Source organism: Marmota marmota, unplaced genomic scaffold (genome assembly GCF_001458135.2).
Source record: "Marmota marmota marmota unplaced genomic scaffold, marMar, whole genome shotgun sequence".
In the NCBI taxonomy this organism is placed as follows: domain Eukaryota; kingdom Metazoa; phylum Chordata; class Mammalia; order Rodentia; family Sciuridae; genus Marmota; species Marmota marmota.
This window is the reverse complement of record NW_025999968.1, coordinates 54,477,851-54,500,979: the sequence shown is the minus strand read 5'-3', so window position 1 is coordinate 54,500,979 and position 23,129 is coordinate 54,477,851. Positions and strand designations below refer to the sequence as shown.

The following is a 23,129-nucleotide window of genomic DNA, read 5'->3' as shown; positions in this document are numbered from 1 at the left end:
TAGAGCCCTGAGTGCTATAGTTGTCTCAACCTAATAAACTTCCAATTCTTTCATTAACTTATTTATTTTGGACATTGGCTGTGTTAGTCATCTTTTCATCACTATCATAAATTGCCTTAGGTAAACAGTTTAAAAAAGAAGGAAAGGTTTATTTGGGCGGATTGTTTCAGAGCTTCCAGTCCATGGTTGTTTGATCCTGTTGCTTCGGGCCTGCGGCTGCACAGAACGTCATGGCAGGACGGTGGGCTGCAGGAGGCTCTTCACCTCATGGTGGCTGGGAAATAAAAGAAAGAGAAGAAGGGCCAGGTCTTCAGATCCCCTTCAAGGGGATATAAAGGGCCAGGGTTTTTATATTGCTTTCAAGTCCCCATTGCTTCTTCCCCCCAAGTCCCACTTCCTACAGTCTCTCCCAACAGCACCACAGGCGAGTGGCCAAGCCTTTAACATGTGGGCCTTCGTGGGACATTGTAGATCCAAGCCACAGCAGTGGGGGTACCTGCAAAGCCAGAAGTCCTCTCACTGCTCAGGAACCCTAGTGCAGAGTCCACTTAGCCAACAGGAAGACAGCACATAAACACTGAGTGGCCCAGTGACCTCGCCCAGTGACCTCTCACACAGACACCTGATGTGTGGTCTCTTCTCTGTGTCTCTGTCCAGCCCACCCACCACTCAACAGGGAGATCTCCAGAGATGGTGACTGCAGTCTCCCCAGAACCACCATCAGCTGCACGTTCTCCAGGGGCTAGTAGAGCATTAGAGGAAAAGCTGTCCTTGCACTTTTTATGCAGCACAGTAAGGAAGACTTGATTTAATAGGGAGACTGTGGAGCCGGATATGGGGTCCAGGCAGTGAAGACAGATCTCAGCTGGGATCCACTCCATTCATTTCCTCCTGTGGAAGCCCCCAGCCACATGGGCTCCCTGGCCTTCTCTCAGCAGGGTCTCCCTCCCCAGTCCCATCTCCTGGGTTGAGACTCTCCATCTGCTTTCTCTCCCACAAGACGACAGCATCCTTGAGGGCAGAGGCTGCAGCCATTCCAAGATTCACGCAGAGCCAGGAACATGGAGGTGCACAAGATTCATTGATGAAGTAGAGAAAGAAAGAGGAAGGATGGAGGGAAGGGAACATTTCCCATTTTTACCATAAGGAGGAGGGTTGATTTTATTTCATCATTGCTCAGTTTGTTGTGTTTTATTTTAGTGTTATTTTGCTTATGGCTCTTCTGGCTCATCTCTTTTCCTTTTCTCTGCAGTCACTGCCAGACTCTCTCAGAGTCTGTTGACCCAGCCAATCCATCTCTACAATAATGGCAGCCATTTATTAAGCTCTGTGCAAGCAAATTATATAGGCTATTTTCTTGTAAACAGCAACTCAGCGCTTGAAGATACGTGTTCTCCCTATATGAAAGACTGGTAAGTCCAGCTGGTGAGGAGTGTGACTGAGATTTGGCCCTGATTTATTTGGAACCACAGCCTTTGCTCACTACCATACTCAGATTGCCTCTCCTTCACCACACTGCCCAGGGGGGTCAGGCACACACCCACCACCTCGGCCTAACGTCCTCTTGGACCCTCCATCCTGGCATTTCCCTCTCTGAAAAACTCCGCAAAAGGACAGCAAGACGAATGCTGGATTATTCTGCTAATTAACTGGCAGAATAATGCAATGGTGCCCTTCAAAGTTACCCCCACTAGTGACTAATTTTTTAAGTAGTTTTTATGGTGCATGTTGTTTATTTTTTGTATCATTATGAATCCATAGATTTTTATAGAATCATTGCACTTGAATCTATTGCAGTCATTGTTTGATTTTCAACGTTCAAATTCCTCCATCTTTGGCCATTCTTTTCATTGACTCTTGGATCCTTTTGCAGAACCTGGTATCTCTGATGGCTTCTGTTATGGTTTGGATCAGGAATGTCCCCCTCAGGCTCATGTGCTGAATGAAGGCTTGGTCCCCAATGCAGCAAAGTCCAGAGATGGGGGTTGGGGGAAGTGATTGGATCATGAGGGCTCTGACCTCATCAGTGGATTAATCCATTGAGGGATTCAGAACTAGATGGGTTGAGGGAGGTGGTAGAGACTATAGGAGGTGGCACCTCATTAGAGGGAGTGGGTCCTGGGGGGTCTACTCTTGGGGACCATATCTTGTCCCTGGCCCTTTCTCCTCTCCCTGCTTCGAGGTGGAATGGACTGAGGAGCTTCCTGCCATGTCCTGTCACCTTGATGTCCTGCCTTACCTCAAGCCCAAAGCAACAGAGATGGCCAAACACGGACTGAAATCTCCGAAACAGTGAGTCAGAATAAACCTATGCTCCTTTAAGTTGTTTTTCTCAGGCATTTTGCTTATCAATGAGAAACTGATGATCAGATCATCGTCTCTGTGCCTTCAGGCTAAACAAGATGTGTCACTTCACCCTGCACATTTGCCTCTTCAGACCTGTAATCAAAGGCACCCTCATTCCTAGGAAACGATATTTAGAGACCAGAACGTGGGGGTAAAAATAGACATTGTTACTGGGATGTTTTTACTTGTAGGTCTTTTCACCAGGGAGAGCTAGGAAATGTAAATTTGTTTTCAAAGAGAAAAATTAACCATGAATTCATGCTGCTATCTTCAGCACCTTCCTATTGGAATGTTAGACTGAAAATCTCGGGTACTAGTACTAACAACACTATTACTCATTTTTCTGAAATCACTTTATGTGCTTTAAGAAGGGACATAAGTTTCAAAACAATAGCACCAGTATTATTACTAACAGTAAGATGAATGAGTACAGTGCGAGATTTCCTGGGTTTTTCTTGGTCCTCAACATACATGCCACCAGAGAGTGTAAAATAAAAATACTGTTACAGAGTCATTTGAAGTAAATGAAGGTCTGTGATTTTGTTGCTGACGTGATAGACAGCTTAGTTAGTTGATTTCTGTTTTATGGGTATTTTTAGAGATCATTTTGTTTTATGTTTCCCTTTGATTTTGTTTTATAAGTATAAAATGTTTATTTTCTAGAGTTAAAACCATAAAACAAGAGACATTCAGAGAAGTCTAGAGTTCTTTCTTTCCTCACTCCCATTCTCCCCCCTCTCAGACGATGGCAATTTTAATTAACATTTGCTTTATCATCCTGTTGTTTCTATGTAAAAACAGGCAGATATGCGCATGTGTGCAGGCTGCACCATGTATAATGACCATTCTTCACATACGTCTTCCTATGCTTCTGAGTGAGTCTCCCACACTCATAACTGAAATCTGGGTGAGTGAGGCCAGGCCTTTGCCCTGGGGTGACTTTGTTGCCTTGGTAGGTCCCTCTCACCCACATCCCAGGCCATTAGTTCCCTTGGGGTAGGGCGGGGAGGCCGGGGTGGCTGAGCAGGGCATGCGGGGACCACCATCACCCTCAGCCAGAGCAGCCACACTTCTGTTCTACACATTTGACATACACATCAAATTTGGTTGGAAAAGTGGTTTCCACTAACTGAAGGGAAAATCCTAAGAGAAAATGACCACATGCCAACATCCAGCCGAAGCCTGCAGCTGCTTGGAGGCCACAGGCTTCATGTAGCTGCTGGGATGGGGTGGGTTCCCTTTCTGGGGTGGCCTGATCTTCAGTCCCAAGAAAACCCAGGTGGAGGAGAAGGGGAAGGCCTTGTCCATCCCTGTCAAGACGCCTTTATGGAGGGAGTTCCTACACACATTTGTGAAATGTCTCAGATTAAAGAGATAAGAAAATACAAAGGAAATTGAAGAGGTTGCTAGAGATCGAAGCAAACTGTCATTTCACCCTGAGTATATAAAATTAAAAATGCCCTCCAGATATGGCATTAAATCACCTCAAAATTGGCAGTCCCAATGAAAGATGGGTGTGCACCAACCAACGGGTCATGACTAAAAGGCTCAGGGGTCACTCCAGATGAACTGGGCTAACTGGGCGACGCAAAATAACTACACAAGAGACACAAATACCTTTTTGTTTGGGGTCGCAGTGATGGCTCCTCTGACCTTAAGGGTCCGCAGGAAGAGAGAGAGCGAGAGCCCTTGCTGACCCCTTTTATTGAGGAGAAGCTATTCAAATGAGGCAAGGGGTCAGGTTTCAGGGGCTGAGTCTATCTTCATGATGTCCACTGCCAGCAGGTTGACTGACACCTGGGTAGGCCACACCCAAGGGCACAGTAAGAGGAGGGGACACACACAAGGCACTTCCATGGAAGATTCTATCCTAAACAGGGCAAGGGGTTATATTACAAAGGAACAGGTGAGCGTAGCTTCACCCATGGGACTGTAGCAAGACACACCCATGCAGGAGACGCTGACCCTCAGACCCAAGAAGGGTGGGGAAAGCTCTGCCACATTTCTGTGACTGAGCGCCTCAGCACCCAGCCAGGGAGTGTGACTCAGTCACGTGTAAGGTTGGTCTCCCACATATGCACTGAGTTTCTTTTGTTCTTTGCTATATCTCCCTCTAACCCACAAAAAAAAACCCACTCTTGATTGTGCAAGTGGGCAGGTAGCTGACACAAACCACACACATGTGCGCGCACACACACACACACACCTTGCACCCCAAAACCCCAGGCTCCCTGGACATGTCACGACTATTACACAGTGCATGGAACCATGGCTGGTTTATAGTAGGTGCTCAGCAAACATTTCTGGAATGGACCAATGAATGTAAATAAGTTTTTCCATTTTAATGAATCAAATGGGTAAAAGGCACAAACTTGATTTGTCCCTGTAAAATGCTTTCCAGTCTCTGTTCTGGACATATTTCAAGAAATGATATCAAAAGTAGCATTTTCTTTGGTGAGCGTTTTCCATTCCCATAAACCACAGCCCAGAAGGAAGGTGTTGTCAGTCTGTGTCCCGTGATGCTTTGAATCTGAAGTGTAGCTAGGGCCTGGCACAGCTCTGAGAAAGCTCTTTATGAGGTCATCATGTCACCCTTGCCAGATCTCCCCAGAGAGAGACACGTCAAGCCCTTGAGGCCTCACAATGCCTCGCCTTGCCAACTCTCTTCTAAAAAGCATCATTAGCAGAGGTCAGTTTGATGGCGTCAGGAGGAAGCAATGCCTCCAGTATCTGAAAGGCCTGAGAGCGCTGCAGCACGATGGGTTTCAGACCGTGTATTTTGGGGAAACTGATATCCCAGAAAGTCTCGTGACCGGGGAAGAACTTGGTAATGGATATTTCGTGCAAACTCCAACTTGGTGTATCGTGCACGCAGGAGGCAGTCAAGGATGGGTGCCGTGGAAATACCGGACGTTCCTAAGAGATGAGCTGTGCACCAAGCAGGAAGACCACCTCTTCTTCGAGTTCTGTGATGTGGTGAAGAAGAACTATGGGAAGTGTGCCATCGTGGTCAAAGGGAGGAGGCAGCAGGATGAGACGAGGCCCCAGGAACACAGAGAGGCCGAGGTCCAGGCCAACCTCCCAACAGTCATTAACTTAACAAGCATAGTGTGCTGCCCAGAGGTGGCCAAGTCCTACGGCCATAAACTGCTCTGTCTGCCCTCCCATTGCAACTACCTGAACCCTTTAGACTCAGCCTGGTGTTCTCTGAAGTGGTTTATCATCAATAACAGGAGGGAGTTCTGTCTGCAGTCCATCGACAGTGTCTACTCCTATCAGTACATACTTCTATGTGATTTAATCAGCAAAGGGATTGAAAGGATAAACCTAAGCAAGTGGAAAACACTAACCAACAAAGTTCGCAGGTGGGAAAATTACTATCTTGGGAAATTTTCTTAAGGGCAATTCCTCCAACACGATGTGAGGCCCCACTACACATATGGTCTTTACCTCCAATGCTGTCAAGCTTGATTCTGGACTATTGCCCCAAAGACATTTCAACAGCGACCGCACAGGGCCTGGGGAGGCCAGAGAAGTTCCCAAGGATGTCAGAAGGTCCTGAGTTTACTGGAGGCTTCATTAAAGCTTGTTAGTAATTTAGGCGTCTCCGCTCTCATCTTGTTAAGGTAACTTTGAGGGTTGGGTCAATGGGAGGATTAGGGCCAACCAACCCAAAGTTTGGTGGCCTACAAGGGTAGGCAGAGCTAAAGCGTGTGTGGCCACATGTAGGCCTTAGAAAAAAACAGAGAACCAAGTGAGTCTGCAGTTTTAAGAAGTCAAAAGTAAGTAGCATAGCGACCAGTTTCAGGCCACCAAAACAATGCCCAGGGAGCCCCTTGCCATCTGCAAGAGACACTGTCTAGATGGTGGCCAAGCAAGATGCTGTCTTTCCTATTATCCCTCTTCCTCATCAGCAAGGAGGTGGAGGGTGAGTGGGAGGCATTGGAGGAGATGGAACCCCATCCAGACCCTCTGAGGCAAGTTGGTGGCCCCTACAAGGGGCTTGGGAAGAGATGGCAGGGATGATTCAGGTGGGACTTGGGTGAATAAGTGCCATAAATGAGGTCTGTGGAACCCATTTGTCCAACCAACCCTCCATCCAACTTCAAGAACCCCAGCAGGGACTCACTAGAGTTTGCCATGGAACTTCATCAGGACCCTGTAGCTGAGACACCTGATTGGTATAACAACCCCATATCCAAGTTTGGGGCCACCCCTAATGTAGGTTGTAAGGATTTGTGGTTGTATTTTTATAGTTATAGAAAAAAATTCCTGACCCCCATTAAACGCATCATAAAATTCACTCCTGTTTACGTGTGTGCAAGCAGTAATTTTACAATAGAAGTAATCACCCTGAGGTGTGTGAAAAGTAACTCACATGGGATAATAAGAAAGGCGGGGGTACATGGGAATTTTGTGCTTTTTGCTCAGTGTTGCTGTGAGCCTAAAATACAGCTCAAAAAATTAAGTCTATTTAGAAATAACTTAGAAAAGTTTCTCTTCGATTCCTGAAAGACTGAACTGTGTAGAAGTTCGTGAGACCAGGTTCCTGACAGCAGAGTGCAGAAACCATCATTTTCTTTGCTTGTCTGCGTTCCCTCCTGAACCTCCTGATATTATTCAGAAAGGCTTCACCAGATGAAAATTGACATTTGATGCTCTTTGGCAACTAATTAGTACAGCTTTTGTTGTTGAGAAGGGAATCCTAGTATGCATTTTAACTGGGGGTTCAGCTTACCCCAAAGAGCCAGCCACTCAGAACTATGAAGCCGAGTTGCTGCAGATGCTACTTTGGGGCCAATGGCACTGAATCAGTTTGCTGTGGCTGCTGTAACAAATGACCACAAATGTGGTGGTTAAAAATAATGGGAATTTACTCCCCCCCGGTTCTGGGGCCAGAAGTCAGAAAACAATTCCAGTGAGCTAAAATGAAGGTATTAACAGGGCAGCACCCCTCTGAAGTTTGGGGGACATGTTCTCTGCTTCTTCCAGCCTCAGATGGCCACCAGAGTTCCTTGTAGCCTTACCACCTTCTCCTCCTCTGTGCAAATCTCCCTCTGTCTCCCTCTTACTCTCATCTCTGTATTTAGGGCCCACAGGAATAGTCCAAAATCATCTTCACATCCTAAAATCCTTAACTTGACTGGCTACAAAAGGACCCTTTTCCCTGTAATCCTCCTGGCTCTGGGAATTAGGACTGGGATCCATTTGGGGACCATTATTCAGTCAAGTCCTGCTGCTAACGAAATTCTGCATTTCTCCTTGGCAACTAGCCTGGCGAGACAACTCTTCTTTGCAGAGTATTTGCATAGCCTTTTTCTCTGTCACTTAGGTTTTAGGATTTAAATTCCTTGAGGGAAAGTTAATAGTATTCAGACTTCCTTGGTCACTTCATCATGCTATCACTGTGCAGGTCCACATGTAAGTGGCCTGAGTTTTGGGATATGAGTGGGCTTTGCCTCAACACCACACTTATCACACACGTATGATGCGAGGGCTTCCTGACAGGAAGATTGGATTCTGCTCCCAAACCTCATGTCACTATTCCTGCACGTCTCTGGGTGAGTCAGTTACTCATTTAACTAAGTGAGTTTACATTTGATCCCAATGGCCAGATGTTGAGAGCCACAGCCGAGTCGGAATGGCCCCTGGCATTTTGCCAGAAGTAATGGTTGAGAGGTGAGCCATTAAGATGATGCTGGATTGATTCAATTGTATATTAGACCTTTACTGTCCGGTATAGGGCGGTATAGGGCGGCTCTTGCTGCCTCGGGCGCCCGCTACTTTGGAATTCCCGTTGAGTTCTCCTGGGATTCCTAGAGTGAGTGTGCGTGCGCAGCCTGGTGGAGGGAGATTGGGCACGCGGAGCCCGGTGGAAGGAGTGTGTTCCCGAGTAGTGTGTGTGCAGTGCCGGTGAGAGTTGGGGAATAAAGAGTTGCTGTTTGAACCTACAAGGCTTTATGGCGGCTCGGTTATTTGTGTCCAGCCAGACTGAGGCAGCCAGAGATATAGGAATGACTGTTATCTGTAAATTTTATCAGCAGGAAAACCTGAGGCACAGAGATTGTGTAGCTCGCTGCCTCTCAGAGGACTAAGATTCCAATCCAGAGCTCGTCCTTGGCCAGGGCCATTATTCAGGCTGCCTCTTCCCAAGGAGAAACTCATCCCAACCTCAAGACAACCCCACCAGGTGGTGCTCATGTCTCCCACTTCTCAGGGGAGGAAACAGAGACATGGGCAAGTCACGAGGACAGTCAGATTCTCCAGCCCGTGCTCCTAACCACCAGGCTGAGCTTGGTTGTTGAAGCCCAGATTTTCTTGTCACATCAGATATCAGCTGGCAAAATGACCATCTTCAGCTGGACATCAGAACAAAAGTGCATTTCCATGCAAAATTGAGGAGGAGGCAAAATACCTTTGAAAGATACATTATTTTGCAGTGAGAAAAATAATTGCATGTGTTTAGGCTATCAGATGAACAAGATAAACCAACAGGAGCTGTTTTTGTTTGAGAACCAAAACAATTTAATAAAATGGGTTTAGAATTCCATTCCTTTGAGGCCTTGTTTAATCGTTAGAAAAGCAAGCAGAGGAAAGAGGACATCAGTATAAACAGAGAGATCAAAGGGGCCACCTACAATGTGCAATTTAGTTACATAAGGTTGCATTCATAATTAAGAAATGTTGGTTTGTAGTTAGCATGGAAACTTCCAGCAGAAAGTTGTGCTCTGGGAATCGGATGGACCTCGTTGGGATCTCAAGTTTGCAGTTTATTAGCTATGACCCTCTGGACAAGTTGCTTTACTTCCCTGAGGCTCAATTAACTCATTAGTGAAATAGGTTGAGGGCTTTAAAATAGTGTCATATGTGCCAAGCCACTGCATTGTCTGCCACATACTGAGCGCTCAAAAAACGATACAGTTCAGGCTGAGGTCATAGCAAATGTGTCCACAATTAGACTAATGCAGCTGCCCTCATTTCCCTTTTATTCTGAGGAAAATTTTTGCTTTCTTTTATCACCAGGATGTAAGAGTAGACACATCTTAAGATACTTTGATCAAAGGAAACTTTGTTCCCTGGTATTTCTTTTAAGACCATCTGCAATAGGTTAGGGAATTAATAATAAGAGGTTTCTTCTGGTATGGCTGGTGAGTCCAGCCCAGAATCTCTAGAAATTGCCACATTTCCTGCATTGTATGAAATTAACAGGGGGTGACAGTACATAGCCACGCTGGGCTTAGCCGCACACCTGTAGACAAGTCCCCTGGACCAGTCTCTGATGTTAATGGCGCTATGCTTCTGAGTGGTGGCTGATGAAACATCCTGTCCTCTCTGGCCTTTCTCATCAACAACCACATCCCTACTCCCTTGGCATGCACCAAGGGGACCTGAAGGAGGTGATGCTTTAGAAAACAGAGCTATCCTCAGAACAAGCCCAGGCATGCATGAGCAAATGAACTCTGGGAATTCAGGATGGACGGAGCCCCACTGGCCAACCAAGGGGCGAGGCTGCCACCCAGGAAGTACACATTCCTTCTACGTGTGATGGTTTTGCCACATGCATACTGTCTTTTACCTCGGCCTCATTCCGTTCAACCACCAACCATGTACAGGAGACAGGATGGTGATCCTTGAGCTCATTAAGAAAAAGAAAAACACATATAAACAAAACCAGGTCGGGACAGTGACTCATTCGTCTAGACACATCCACACCAGCAGTGATGGGAACTCAGAACCAGAAATCAAGTCTTCCTACCAGGAAGCCCTGGGACCTATCTTGAACTGACACCATGTGCCAGCTGAGATTAGGCTGGACTCTGAGTAGCCCAAAGACACAATCGGTACCCCACAATTACCACCAAAAATAAGCAGTGTCAATGTGGCAGTTCAGGGGTGACATGATGGACCCCTGGTCATCAAGAGCCTGTATTTCTACTCTATTACCCTAGATTTACCTAGGTCTCCATTACCCTCCATTACCTAGATCTGTAACTAGGCCTCAGAATCACCTAGTTACAGAGTCCAAAGTTGCTGCTGGACAAGCCATTGCATTAGCATCCCAGGCAGCAGAGAAGCAGAAAGGAGGAGAGGGCTCACCTGTCCCTTTTGAGCCTTCCGGGAAGATTCAACGCAATACTTAAACATGATTGAAACGCAGCCTTCATTTTGGAGCCATATGGCCAGGTAAAATTCATGGTTATTCCTAGGGAGGGGCATGTTGATGGAGGTGACCAGTGGTCTTGGCCATGCTCCCTGCCCTCTTCTGGTACCAAAGGGTGGGACCAGCCATGTGCTCACCACATTTTCCAGTGCCTTCTGTGTGCCTGGCAGTGCATGCCAGGGCAGGGAACCAAGGAACATCAGCCTGGACCCTCCAGGTTGGGGCGGCTCCTCTTGGTCAGTGCAGAGAGGGTTCGGAGCCCAGGACCTGCTGCTGGGGTGCCATGGAGGATGCTACTGGCAGAGGTGACACAGGAGCCAAGAACAGAGTGACGGTGGGGACTCATCGCGGATTCACCATTACTGCCTCACCTCAGTCACCACAGCCTGGCCTTGGTCCCTGTCATGTCACTGGTACCATCTGTCAAAGATTTTATGACTCGACTCTCACCTGTCCTCCTTTCACATGACCCAGACCCAGCAGCACAGCAGGGACAACCACAAGCCTAAATCCTGTCTCTGCCTCCCTCCCACCAGCTGAGGGGCTTTAGAGAGGGCCACGAGCCTCTCTGAGCCTCAGTTTTCTGGATGATGCTGACATCACCCTCTGCGAATCTGTCCTGAGGCAACAGGTGTGAATAAAGCTGGGGGAGGAGGAAGGGCTGAGCTGGGCTCACTCCCTTCCTCTCTTCTGCCAATCAAGGGACCCAGCTCAGCTACCAGCTCTCCCTCCACCCACAGCTTAAAGAACCCATCTCAAAGGAGGGGCAAGGAGCGCCTCACCGAGAATCACCTGGGAATGCTCAACCCACAGATTCCTGGCCTCTCGCCCCCAGGATCTGAGGCGGTGGGGCTGGACCAGCCCAGGAAACCCTCCTCTATTCTCTTCCTTCCAGACTCTCCCACGTCCCTCGCCCGGCTTCACTCTGGAACAGAGGAGAGATTTCACCAAGGAGCGTCTCAGGCATGGCAGGAAGAACCCCCCCCCCCCAACCACCACCACCATTTGGGTGTTTCTTGCAATGAAATACGAGCTCCCCAGGCACACCGACCGGCACATGGAGTTAGTGAGTCCTCAGGCCTGGCCGCTTGTCTTTCTTGCTTGAAGGCATTTCTGATGCCAACTGCTTTTTTTCTTTTCTGCTTCTAATGTGTTGCAAGCTTGGACATCAAATAGATGTGTAGGGGATGTGTGTTATCGGTGAGATCTGCATGAAGGCTCCTGGAGACCTCCTGAGGCAGAGAACATGGATTTGTGTATGCTCTTTGGCACATCTTTCAGCTGCCCGGGACGGTTGTCTATTTTTTACATATGCATTCTCACTTATGGTCCAGAGAGCTGCTGGATAGCTGTGGTCCCAATGGGGGTCCAGGCTGTGGCTTTACCAACTTATCTTCCTACATGCGTCCAGCCACGCATGCATGCATTCAACCAATTATTTAATATCAAACTCGGAGTCTCCGGACTTCATTTTGGAATGCAGTATCCCTCACTCCGATGAGTGGCGGATCATCTCCCCCTAGTGGTAGAGGAGTGTATAGGAAGTAACTGAAAAAGAAACCACAACCCAAAACACTTAACAGAAAAGCCACCGCTGCTGTCAGCATTGACCCTTAGGTCATCTTCTACTAAATTTTCCAAGAAAATGGACAGACCTTCCACAAATTCCAAAGCTGAGCTTCAAATCTCAAAGCCTAGAAAGACATCTGTATTTAAAACAAATAAGAATACCTACTGGCCAGACTGATTTTGATTCCCAGAATGTGTCTTGGATTTAGGAGGCACAGGGTAGGTATATATGGAAGGAAATGTGCCCAGAGTCTGGGTCTGAGGCCAGGCATGCTGAGACTGGGCAATGCCCAAGCCTTGCAGGGTGGGCAGCAAGCAGAGGCCAAGGCCTGGAGCAGGCTTCTGGACCAGTGGGGGTGAGACCCTTCACCTGGTTGCAGCAGGGTGGGAGGGGAGGCCAGGGCCCTACTTCTGGGTCCTGTCTGGCAGACCATGGAATCCAAGGGCCTCACACCTGTGCTCCTCTGTCATGCTCCCACAGGTCCCTAGGCCATAGAGGCTAGTCAGAATGGTCGTCTCTAGGGCTCCCGGAGAAGGCTGGAGCAGCTACCTACCAGGGCTGAGGTACCAGGTTAAGTGAGAGTCACTTTTTGACTATTTTGAGATTTGCAGCTTGTAGCCTCAGGGTCCATTCTGCACACAGAAGTGGTTAGGAGTATCCAGCAATCCCAGCCCAATTTAAGAAAGATGTAATTCCTTAACTCCGCACGTTCCGCCCAGCCGGGCCAAGGTGGGGCACGTGTCTGCTCACACACTCACGCACAGTCCCCATGCAGCCACCAGCAATGGGACCATGCAGCCCCATGCTTAGGGCTCTGGCCTCACACCCCTCCATTCTGCTATCTTGGGAGAAGAGAAAGGTCTGTCAGCTGCTGAATGAAAAAGCCAGTCCTCTTCTCCCAATCAGAGAGTCTCCTGGGATGGCCCTCCCTTCATCCCAGCAAGCAAACTGGGTGAGGGACAGAGGACAAAGCACACCCCTGGGCCCCTCTTGTTCTCTGATGACAGGACTCTGGGAGTGAGTTCTTCTGAGACTCAGTGCCCAGCATGGCCCATGGGTCACACTCTGCAACTCCTCCCCACGGAGATCCCTAGGGGTCAGCACAGCGGCCAGCTCTCCTGGATGGTCTGCACAAGCCTCCCTCCACCCCAACAAAACCACCAAAATGAACCACACTTGTAGGGGTGTGCAGGAGGGCAGAAGGGCCTGGGGGAGAGCTGGTGGGCTTCCTGCTCCTGGGATCCCATCCCCACAAGAGGGGCCACCTGTAGGATCCAGGCCTCTGCACAGGCACCTAAGACCCGCTACCTACAGCTGGGAGGCGCCAAAGGAGGGGGCTGCAAAACTCCTTTGCACATGGGTGTGTGTGTGTGTGTGTGTGTGTGTGTGTGTGTGTGTGTGTGTATGTGAGAGAGAGAGAGAGAGAGAGAAAGACACACACACACTCCAACTTATTCCAAAGACTAAGCCCTTTTTTACAGAGGTGTTTTATTTTAGTAACAAAATACCGATTCTTTCAAAAGCATATAAAAATTCACAATATTTGAAGTTAAAGGTAGAGGTTGGCAATTTATCTTCTGACTCATCACTTGGTAACTAAGTCTTCCTTCTTCTTCTGCTGGAGTCCACCCAAGCTGACACCTAAATGGCAAAACCTAGAAAGGAGGAGGCAGGGAGAAGAGGGCGTGGTGAAGGGGACACTGTTGACGCTCAGCGTCAGCGCTGTGCTCATCTGTTAGCGAATGCACCCTGGCTCCAGCTTCCCTCCCTCTGAAAACCCTTCGGATTAAAGCAAGGCTGCAGTCTTGGACACACTGCCAGGCTTGGGGAGGGCGAATTCCCTCAGTTCTGAGCAGGGCTGTGCAAGCAGCCTCTGTGTCACTGATTTGTCACCTCTGGAGACGTCTGTGGGAGGGAAGAGGCTTCCTGATCTCTCACACCTAGTCTTGCCACCCTCAGCTTAACTCATATAAGGATGACTCTGTCTGGAATATAAACCCAACCAATAACATTTCAGCTAAAATTGCCTTCCTTCACCCTTTTCAACCTGTGAATGTGTCTTCTTTCCTGGCCCTGGTACCTGCTCCAGAGTTTCAGAGTCCTGAGGCTCCTCCCACTAAGAATCACTGCAGCTTTAGAGGAGAAGAATCCTCTGTGCACTGTGGCTCAGCAGCAGAGGGACCCAGCGGACCCAGCGTCAGCCTCTGCACGCTGTCCCTCAGGGAGCAGGTCTACTCTAGGACAGGGGCTGCATGCCGTCACACGGTCCTTCAGACCCAGGGATGTGGCTTCTCGCCAGGACCACACCCACTGATTGGCCTCCCCAACCCACTGGATATTTTGCATTTGCAGAGCCCAAGTACCTTCCATTTCCCTTCAGTTAGCTTTCTTCTCTGATTGCTTCTTCTTTTCAGCCTCTAGACTTTGCTGTTTGGCTTCCAGTCTTTTCCTTTGGTATATTTTCACTCCCGCAAATGCCAGGCAGAGAATCAGTGTCTTTGCTGCCAAGATATACAGCAGCAGGGGCACGTGTTCAAGAACCTTAACGAAGAAAGAAACCATTCTAATTGTTCGATCAGTGATATGCACGGTTGTGTTTCTTTGGTCAACAAGTACTTACTCAGCACCTATTATGTCATGAGCATGAAGCTAGGTGCTGGGGACCAAGCAGACATGGTCCCTGTCTCTGTTGGCTCTGCCCTGCATCATTCTCTTCTCATACATAAGAACTCTAGTCTTTTCGATTTCATGGGATTTGCTGATCACCCAGGCTCCTACTTATGAGGCAGAGCTTGGCCCAATGAAGGGAGCTGGAGGCTGAAAGCCTGGGTCAGTCACAGGACCTGCCTGAGTTTCTGCCTCTTCACCTGCAGAGTGAGCTGGACCAGTCCTTCCTCTGGATTCTCCAGCTTTGGTACACTACGATTTCCTCTTGATTTGGGGGACTCATGAACACTAGTACTTAAGGGTAAAACAAAGTACAGTAAACTCAAAATATTAAACTTATTATGTTTTGTTGAATAATCATTACTTTCTAGGACTAGGCAGAATTTAGCCCAATGAAATCATTAGGTTAAATTGCCAAACACCACTGATTATATGTAATACCAGTAAGATGAGTTCAGCTACACGGAGTTGTGAGCCTCCCTCTAATAGTTTATCTGAGGTGGATCCAAAACCAGTGGGTAAAAACCACCCTTGGGCCTGACTCCTTCCCAGCAGCCGGAGTCGGAACAGAGCGTTGCAACCCCTTGGTCATCTCCCTCCCTCTGACTGCAGACTTCCAATGAAATGGAATGAATGAAATGGTAATTATCTCAGCTGTCTATGATTCGGCTGTGTATTTCAGGGTTAGAAGATGCAGCATCACCTGCCATTGAGCAAAGACTCCCTGGGCCCCAAGAGCCTCCCAGGGACTTTTTCTTTCATCCTCACTATAGCCTCTTGGGGAACACAGACGGTCCTGAGCCAAGAGCTGGACAACAGCGTGGGAATTCAGTGAGGAAGGGCCCGCTCCGACTGCTCCGAACCTCATCCCCGCACTCCCTGGTTCTCCAGAGCACGCTCTCCCCACGTCCATCAACTTCATAACTAAATTATGAGAATCAACACTGGCTTGGCTACCATATTTACAAAAGGCAACTGGGCTCCACAGCCCTGAGGTTATTTAACCAGCCATGTATGGACCTGAGGAAGGTCGCAATGGCACAGAAGAAGAACATAACGGATTTCATGGGGGCAGGGAGAACCCAAACACTCAATAAGGAAAACTCAGTAAATAAGACTTCAGCCACTAAATCCTTTAACAGTAAAGAAGACGCAACACGTGCACTTTTGAACGACGACTCTGACAACAGCATAGAGCACTAGGGTGAGGGAAGTGCAGTTTCTCTTCCATTCACCTTGGGAAACATCAACAGCTTGAAATGGTGATTGGCTACCAGGCCTTCCTCCCTCAGCCCCAGGGCTAGCCCTGGAAGGTTCACTTGCTGAGTGAAGATCTGACTCCATGTATAGAACCCAGCTGGAGGAGAAGGTTTAATGTTGTGATATAAGGCTTTTGTGTTTGTTAGAATGTTCTAGGCTGTCTGAGGCATGGCTCGTGCTGTTCCTCGCATCCAGGTTTCCACATCTCTGTGGATGAGCCCCTGGAGTCCATGTGACAACCCATGGGTCTCTGTGACCTGAATCCAAAACCCAGCTCCAGCAGAGGTTAGAAAGCCCACGAGGGGGAAATGCCAACTAAAGGACCAGGTAAGTGGTTTCAGTATTTACTTTCTTTTTGTGGGGTGTAGAGAGGAGGCGTCAAGGGGCAGAAGTTGCAGGCCTAAGAGGGAAACAGGGTAAGGGCCGCAAAGATCAAGGACACTAAGGGCTAAAGCAAGGGCTCCAGGCCCCCTTTCCTGCCCCAACCCAGACACTAAGCTTCAACTGAGTTCAATCTCCTCTTCTGGTTTCTTTCCAACAAACTGCTTTCATCTCTCAAAACATGCAGACCTTCTAGGGGGAAAACGGCTCTTGTTGGTGTGGCCTGGATCAACGTTAATTTTTAAAAACAAAGCCCCATACCTGTGACATAGGAATAGTTAACTTTTTAAACAGTGAGGCCACACATGCTACTATTATGCAGGCAGTGTAGACTGCTGCTGCCAGCCAAGGCCCACGGAGCCAGTAAGGAAGACCGCAGTGTACTGGGGTTGCAGAATCCCGTCACCTCCCTGGGCTCTCTGCAATCCGGATTTGAGGAGAGTCACACTAGGAGGAAGGGGCCTGTTTGAAACTCGTGGCTGCTCTCTGGGGGCCCTTGTGCTTGAGACTGCCCGGAGCTGGGAAGGCGGGGAAGATTCTACTCCTGACACAGGAAAGGACTCCCCTCGTCGCAGGCAGGATTGGCCTTGGTGGCCACGAGGGTTGATGTCACTTCATAACTAAGGAGAAAAGCTCTATGCTGTTGCCTTAGACTCTCCATATCAGCATCACCTGGGAACTTGCTAAATGCAAACTCTCAGGCCCATCCAGACCTACCCAATCAGAAGCCCCTGGGGTCGGAGGGGACAATCCTGCAGTTTCAAGGTGGTTGAGATTTGGGGACGTGGAGCCCCATGCCGTGCAGCATTAACCACGACTCTTTGACTCTCTTCCTGTTGACTCAGCCACTGCAGAGGGTGAGCTCACCATGCTCTCTGCTTCTACCCTTTCCCATCATCCTTTACTGCATCGACTTTCCTTCCTCCCCCTCCACTGGGAGCTCCAGCTAAGCATGCTAAACAAACCCTCCTGCACCTTCAACCAGGCTCTCCCTGGACAAGAGGCCCTCAGCAGGCCTGCAGGCCACCGCCCACCCCCTGCCCCACATTGCTGGGGGAACCGGGGGCCTGTATTCTCCTGGCTCCCTGATCCTGCTTCCAGACCTTTCTAGTTCTCCTTGCCACTGGATATTCTGAACACAGAAGTGCTTATAATAAATGAAAAGCTACATACCATAAGATCCTACATTTGAAAATACACACCACACTTAATATAAGGGAAGAAAATACTGCAAAAAAATATATATATATACCAAAATTGTTAAGAGTAGCCACGTCTGGATAATGAGATGATGCATGATTTTTATTTGACTTTATCCTGCTACATTAAACATTTATTTTAGCGGCTGCTTTCTTAACCTCCTCCTTACCTTCCTGGCTTCAGGAGTGTAAACTGGTATTTTCCTTTCCCTCTGTGACACTGCTGTTGCCCACCGCCCACTGATGCAGACAGCCAGCAGGCCACCCTCTGGTTGTCCTTGAACTTCTGCTCCCACCAGCTAACCTAACATTTTATAGGGGTCAGTTGTGTTTACTCCCAGCCTGTTCAAGCTGCTACAGTAGGTAATTTATTTATGACTTATAAAGATTGTCCCCAGGAAAACTAAGTCAAATGCTTTGAAAGACTCAAGTTTGACTAGGGGGAAAAAAAAATGCTGTTGCAAGATTAGGGAAGAGGATTACAAAACATGGAACAATTTTGTATGTGGATTGCTCCATAAGATTTTAATCCACTGTCTTAGGACAATTTGGGCTATTATAACAAAGTCCGATAGCTGGCTATAAACAATGGATTCATTTCTCAATGTTCTGGAGGATGGAAGTCTAAGATTTGGCATTGCTGGGCCCGGATGAGGGTCCCCTTCCGGGTTGCAGACTACAGACTCTTGTATCCTCACATGGCAGAAAGAGGGCGAGAGGGGAGCTCTCTGGGAACCCTTTCCTGAGAGTACTGACCCCATTCATGATGGCTCTACCCACTGACCTAACAGCACCCTCCCCCCAGGCCCCACCTCCTAGTAACGTAAAATTGGGATTAAAGTTGCAACAAATGAGTCTGGGGACACAAACGTTCAGCCCAGCCCATCTACTTTAAAGAAACCAAAATGTGAAGTTGTGGGCAAAGCTTTAAGGCATGGTTTTGCAAGAAAAGTGAGGCAGACCTGAAGTCAGTGGATTAAAAGAAAGGCTGGCCTTCCTTCAGAGGTGTGGGAATAATGTATATTTATGTTTTAACTTAAAGCATTAAGTATGACTATGCTCTCTCTTTTGGCTACATTAATCTTTTTAAAAAATATTTTTAGTTATAGATGGGCATAATACCTTTATTTTGTTTATTTACTTTTATGGAGTGCTGGAGATCTAACCCTGTGCCTCACACATGCTAGGCAAGTGCCCTACCACTGAGTTACAGCCCCAGCACCTACATTAATCTACTTATACAGAACTGTTACTCTTTATTTTATAATTAGGAGTGCCATGGTTTGGATGTGACTGTCCTCCATAGGTCCCTGTGTTTAAGGCTTGGTTCCCAGGGTGGTACAGTTGGGAGGTATCATGGGCCTTTGGGAGGTGGGGACTAGTGGGAGGTCTTTAGGTCATTGGGGGCGTTTCCTAGGTGGAAGCCTAGTCTCTTCCTCTTTTTTGTTTCTTTTCTCCACTGTGTGCTCCTGCCATTGCCATCCAGAACCCCTACCACAGGCCCAAAAAATGGGGCCACCCAATTTTGGACTGGAATGAGCTTAATAAACCTTTTTTCTTATGTCAATTATCTCAGGTATTTAGTTATAGTGAGTAAAAGCCAACTAATACAAGGAGAAAAGAAAAGGAAAAAAAAAAAAAGCATATCATAAATGTTTAAAACTGTCTCACCTTCAAGTTCATGGTGGGCCAACTCTGAGTTCACTCCTGATCAGTGTAGTTCCCCCAGACAAGTGCATGAGAGGGGGCTGAAAGGTCAAGTCCTGGGAGTTCAAAGGTCTGATCTGGCAGGGAAGAAAAGAAACAGATCAACTTGAAGTTTCCAGGGCAGACCACTTTAGGAAGATGGACCTCTTATGTGGAGGGTCATGTGAGCAAATAGAGTAAGCTGTGCAGAGGCAGGTTAAGTGTCCTGAACAAGGTCACCCAGAGCCTGTTGGAAGCAGAAGGGCTACATGAGGGCTAAGCCAGGCCTGGTTCTTCCTGAGCAATACCTCTCCTCAGCAGCTCTCCACAGCTCCCAACAGAAGAGGCAGCGTGGCCCCTGAGGGACATGAGCCCCAACTCATTCACCTGTAGACCTAAGAGCCTGCACCCCAGAGCTGTCCTTCCACCCCATTCCTGCCCTGAACACAAGCTGGGGATGGATTCCTTTGTTCTCAGGTCCTCTGAGCACTAACTGAGCTCATCTTGGTTTTTAAAGAATTATTGGAGGGAAGGGAATAAATGATAGAGAAAAAATTGCGTGAGAAAGCAATTCGTATAGAAAATTCCCTGTCAAGCATGAGGGAGACTCGCTGGAAGGGGAAGCTGGAGGTGACAAGGAGGGACACTGGACTTGTGCTGGGCCCTCAGAGGCCACTATTCTTAGAATACACATACCCCAAGAGCCAGAAGACGTAAGCTCTGGATAAAGACCCTACACTCTGGGGCCTCAGGGGCATCTATAAGCGAAAAAAGGAAGTGCCAACCAGAGGATCTCTTGAGTCCCTTCTTTTTCTGAAATTTGATGACTTCCTGCATAATAATGACAGCTTAACTTTGGTGTGCCAGGCTGTTAAATCACTTAGATGAAGTCGTTCATGTAGGGTTTGTAAGTGCCCGATGAGGTGCAGTTCATTATCTCCACTTTACAGACAAGGAAACAAAGCTCAAGAAACACATCCAAGGTTCCCAGGTGGGCCTAAGACTTGAACCCCTCAGGTCTGGCTCCAGAGCCTCCACCTGCTATCCTGAGGCTCTGCGCTCAAAAACCACGGGGACACTTTTTGTTGACGTTGTCCTGTTTGTTTGTTTGTTTTTTGCCGTGCTGGGGATGGATCCTGGGCCTTCAGCAAGCTAGACAGGCGGTTCTACACTAAGCCACACCCCCAGATCTACAGGGACACTTTTCTTTAAATGTACTTATAAAAAGAATGAAGAAAAGCAACAGAAAATTTCACGGGCCTTCAGAATGGAGAGAAGACAAACCTCGGGGAAGATGCTTTAAAAAGTTCATACCTCATCTTTCCAAGGTTATAGTGCTTGAAAAACCAGCTAGTTGTTGGCACAAGATAAGCAAGTTTTTCCCGTGACTTGCAAAGTCAGATAAGCTAACAATAGGAATTTCAACCCTACCTGTTTAAAGGTAACGATATGATGGAAGGTGTTCATTACCTTCATGTGGAAACCACTCACTTGCCTCTAAGTAGCAGCAGACTTTGACTGCTCTGGAGAAATGTGTTCCTAGGTTATAAACTGCTGTTAGAATTTTCATTCTGAGCAATCTCTGGTCATCTTAGGGATTAGCCGTATTGTGTACTAAAGCAAATATTTCAAGTTCTTTTAAATTTTATTTTTAAATTTTAAATTTTTATTTTAAATTAAATTTTTAAAGTTCCTGCTTGATGGGAGTTGTGTACAAACACAATACAGTAATGTAGCTGTTTCACACAAATTGCCACACTCCATGAATTGATGTATGCAGTGTATCAACTCCTAAGGTCAAGGGCAATAAATAGATCCCTAAAGCTTTCAGGAGGAAATAAATGAAAAAGAACCTTTGGTGTTCTGGCCTTCTGGTGAACATGTGTTATATTTACTAGCAGACTGACCTTGGACAAGACACTCAGCCTCTCTAAGCCTAGACTTCCTCATCTGTAAATTCTCCTTCAGAAATTGCACTGTAAACACTAAACACCAAGCTCAACATGTAGAAAGCACTAAATCAATGTCAACCATTATTGCTATGATAAATCTCTCCCACTAATGGATATCAAGCTGAAGATGCAAATAAGTGGCATCGAGGGCAAAATGCAGCCACTGCAGGACAGCAGGGCTTGGAATAAAGAACAATAATGAGGACAAGGAGAACTAGAGTTCTGGACTCAATTCCTGGGGGCAAGGCATATGACCTGGGGTAAGTCATTAACCTTCTGAAAAAGGTTAAAAAAAAATTAACCAAAGAGTTCTCATTTGCAAAGTCAGAACCCAAAGAATGATTCCGTAATTCTGGAACTCATAATTCACCATCCTCTCTGATATCAAGTACTTAATTGCAAAAATATACTGGCAGCTGCCTCAACTTTCTACTCTGATAAGATTCAAGCTCTTTAAGAAAGAAACAGCCAGGCACGGTGGCTCACGTCTGTAATCGCAGCAGTTTGGGAGGCTGAGGCAGGAAGATTGCAAGTTCAAAGTCAGCCTCAATTTAAGGAGACCCTAAAGCAACTTAGTGAGACCTTGTCTCTAAATAAAATATTAAAAGGGGGATGGGGATGTAGCTCAGTGGTTAAGCACCCCTGGGTTCAGTCCTGGGTACCAAAAAAAGAAAGAAAGAAAGAAACAAAGTCGATTTGCATTACTAGTGGGAGGGGTAAGGTAAGAGTGGAGGAAAAGAGGGTACAGCACCCACATCAGTCCTCCTGCCCAGTCCCACCCATTGACTCTGAAACACTAGTTTCCCCACCTCTCTTAAATGGCATGCCCAGTAGCCATTTTCATAGCACTTTGCAGGCCTTCTGCAAATGAGAACGACTAAGAAAGCTAAAAATATTAGCCACAGGTTTGCTCCAATATAATATGTGCACCTGATTCAATATTAGAAACAAGGGGCAGTGGCATCTGCCGGCTGGACTGCAAAATGCCACCAAAACAGGGGCAGTTTTGTGGGGCCTAAAATCTACGGTGTGCAAGGAATTTGACACCTCCACTGGAACTCTCCACAGTCAGCTTAAAACTCAAAAATAACAAACGGCTTAGATATTTCCATTTTCTTTCTGTAAAAGCATCCTTATTTTTTCTTGGGCCAGGTTTCTTCTAGAAACAAATGAAAAACTATTCACTCATTTTTCCTAGGCCAATTAAAACAGTGTAGACAATGTCTTGTTCACGAGCTCCCTTTTCTGGGCGGCACCCCTAATACGCTCAAGGGCCAGTTTATTTCTCCATGTGTAACTGGCTCCGCTGACCACTCAGCAGTGCCCTTTAACTTCTGAAGTTGTCCCCTTCCCCAGTTTCTGTCACTTTCGCCCTAGCTCTTCACCCAGTCACTTGAAGTAAGAGGAGGTCTGGAGAAGGCCCTCTCTCCTCGGTACAGGGGCCTGACCTCAGGAAACCAGACCCAGTAGGGTGCTCAGACTCCACATGTTGTTTTGGGGATCCGCTGAGGAACGAGGGCGGGGGTCTGCACCTCTACTTTCCCGAACCCCACGCTCTAGCGGGAGAGGTTGGTGCCTGTAACTCCGGGGCAAGATTGGGAGAGTAAGAGGACCCTCAGGTCATCAGCTCCTCCTCAGGAACTCGGAGGCCAAAGCTAAGTCCTTTCTCCACGCCCCTGGTCCACTAGGACCCGGGGATAAGGGCCAAGGGCTGTCATCGCTTCCCCCTCCCTTGCACAGAACAGCCGTCCCCAGATCTCCGGAGCGCAACGCCCTCTGACCAAACCAACTCTGGGCCTGCGGGACCGCGTGCCAGCCTAAACACGCAATCCGCGCTGGGCGGGTGGGGACAGGGCTGCTGTCACCCTCCTGGTCCCCAGCCGGGGAGCGGGCTCAGGCGTTTATCC

The 23,129-nt window shown here is 47.7% G+C and overlaps 2 protein-coding genes across 3 annotated transcripts in view; one reads left to right on the top strand and one right to left on the bottom strand.

Annotated features, from left to right (window-relative positions):
• The first annotated feature begins 4,418 nt into the window (after positions 1-4,418).
• Positions 4,419-8,042, top strand: CUNH21orf140 (chromosome unknown C21orf140 homolog). The gene has a single exon (XM_048803254.1). It carries the CDS (start codon positions 4,990-4,992, stop codon positions 5,743-5,745), a length of 756 nt encoding a protein of 251 aa, XP_048659211.1. The 5' UTR covers positions 4,419-4,989; the 3' UTR covers positions 5,746-8,042.
• A 5,489-nt stretch (positions 8,043-13,531) lies between these two features.
• Smim11 (small integral membrane protein 11) overlaps positions 13,532-23,129 on the bottom strand; it is a 9,994-nt gene continuing 396 nt past the window's right edge. The window contains exons 2-4 of one of the 2 annotated variants that reach the window (XM_048803625.1): positions 19,256-19,368; positions 14,441-14,618; positions 13,532-13,732 (exon numbers count right to left, since the gene is read on the bottom strand). In XM_048803625.1, the coding sequence (XP_048659582.1) occupies positions 14,454-14,618; positions 19,256-19,267 (177 nt within the window). In that variant the 5' untranslated portion in view covers positions 19,268-19,368 and the 3' untranslated portion in view covers positions 13,532-13,732; positions 14,441-14,453. The remainder of the gene's footprint in view (positions 13,733-14,440; positions 14,619-19,255; positions 19,369-23,129) is intronic. The other variant, XM_015478730.2, reaches the window with a different exon arrangement.

Excerpts from the sequence above, each read along its gene's own strand:
- CUNH21orf140 (XM_048803254.1), top strand. The coding sequence starts at position 4,990 with ATGCCTCGCCTTGCCAACTCTCTTCTAAAAAGCATCATTAGCAGAGGT.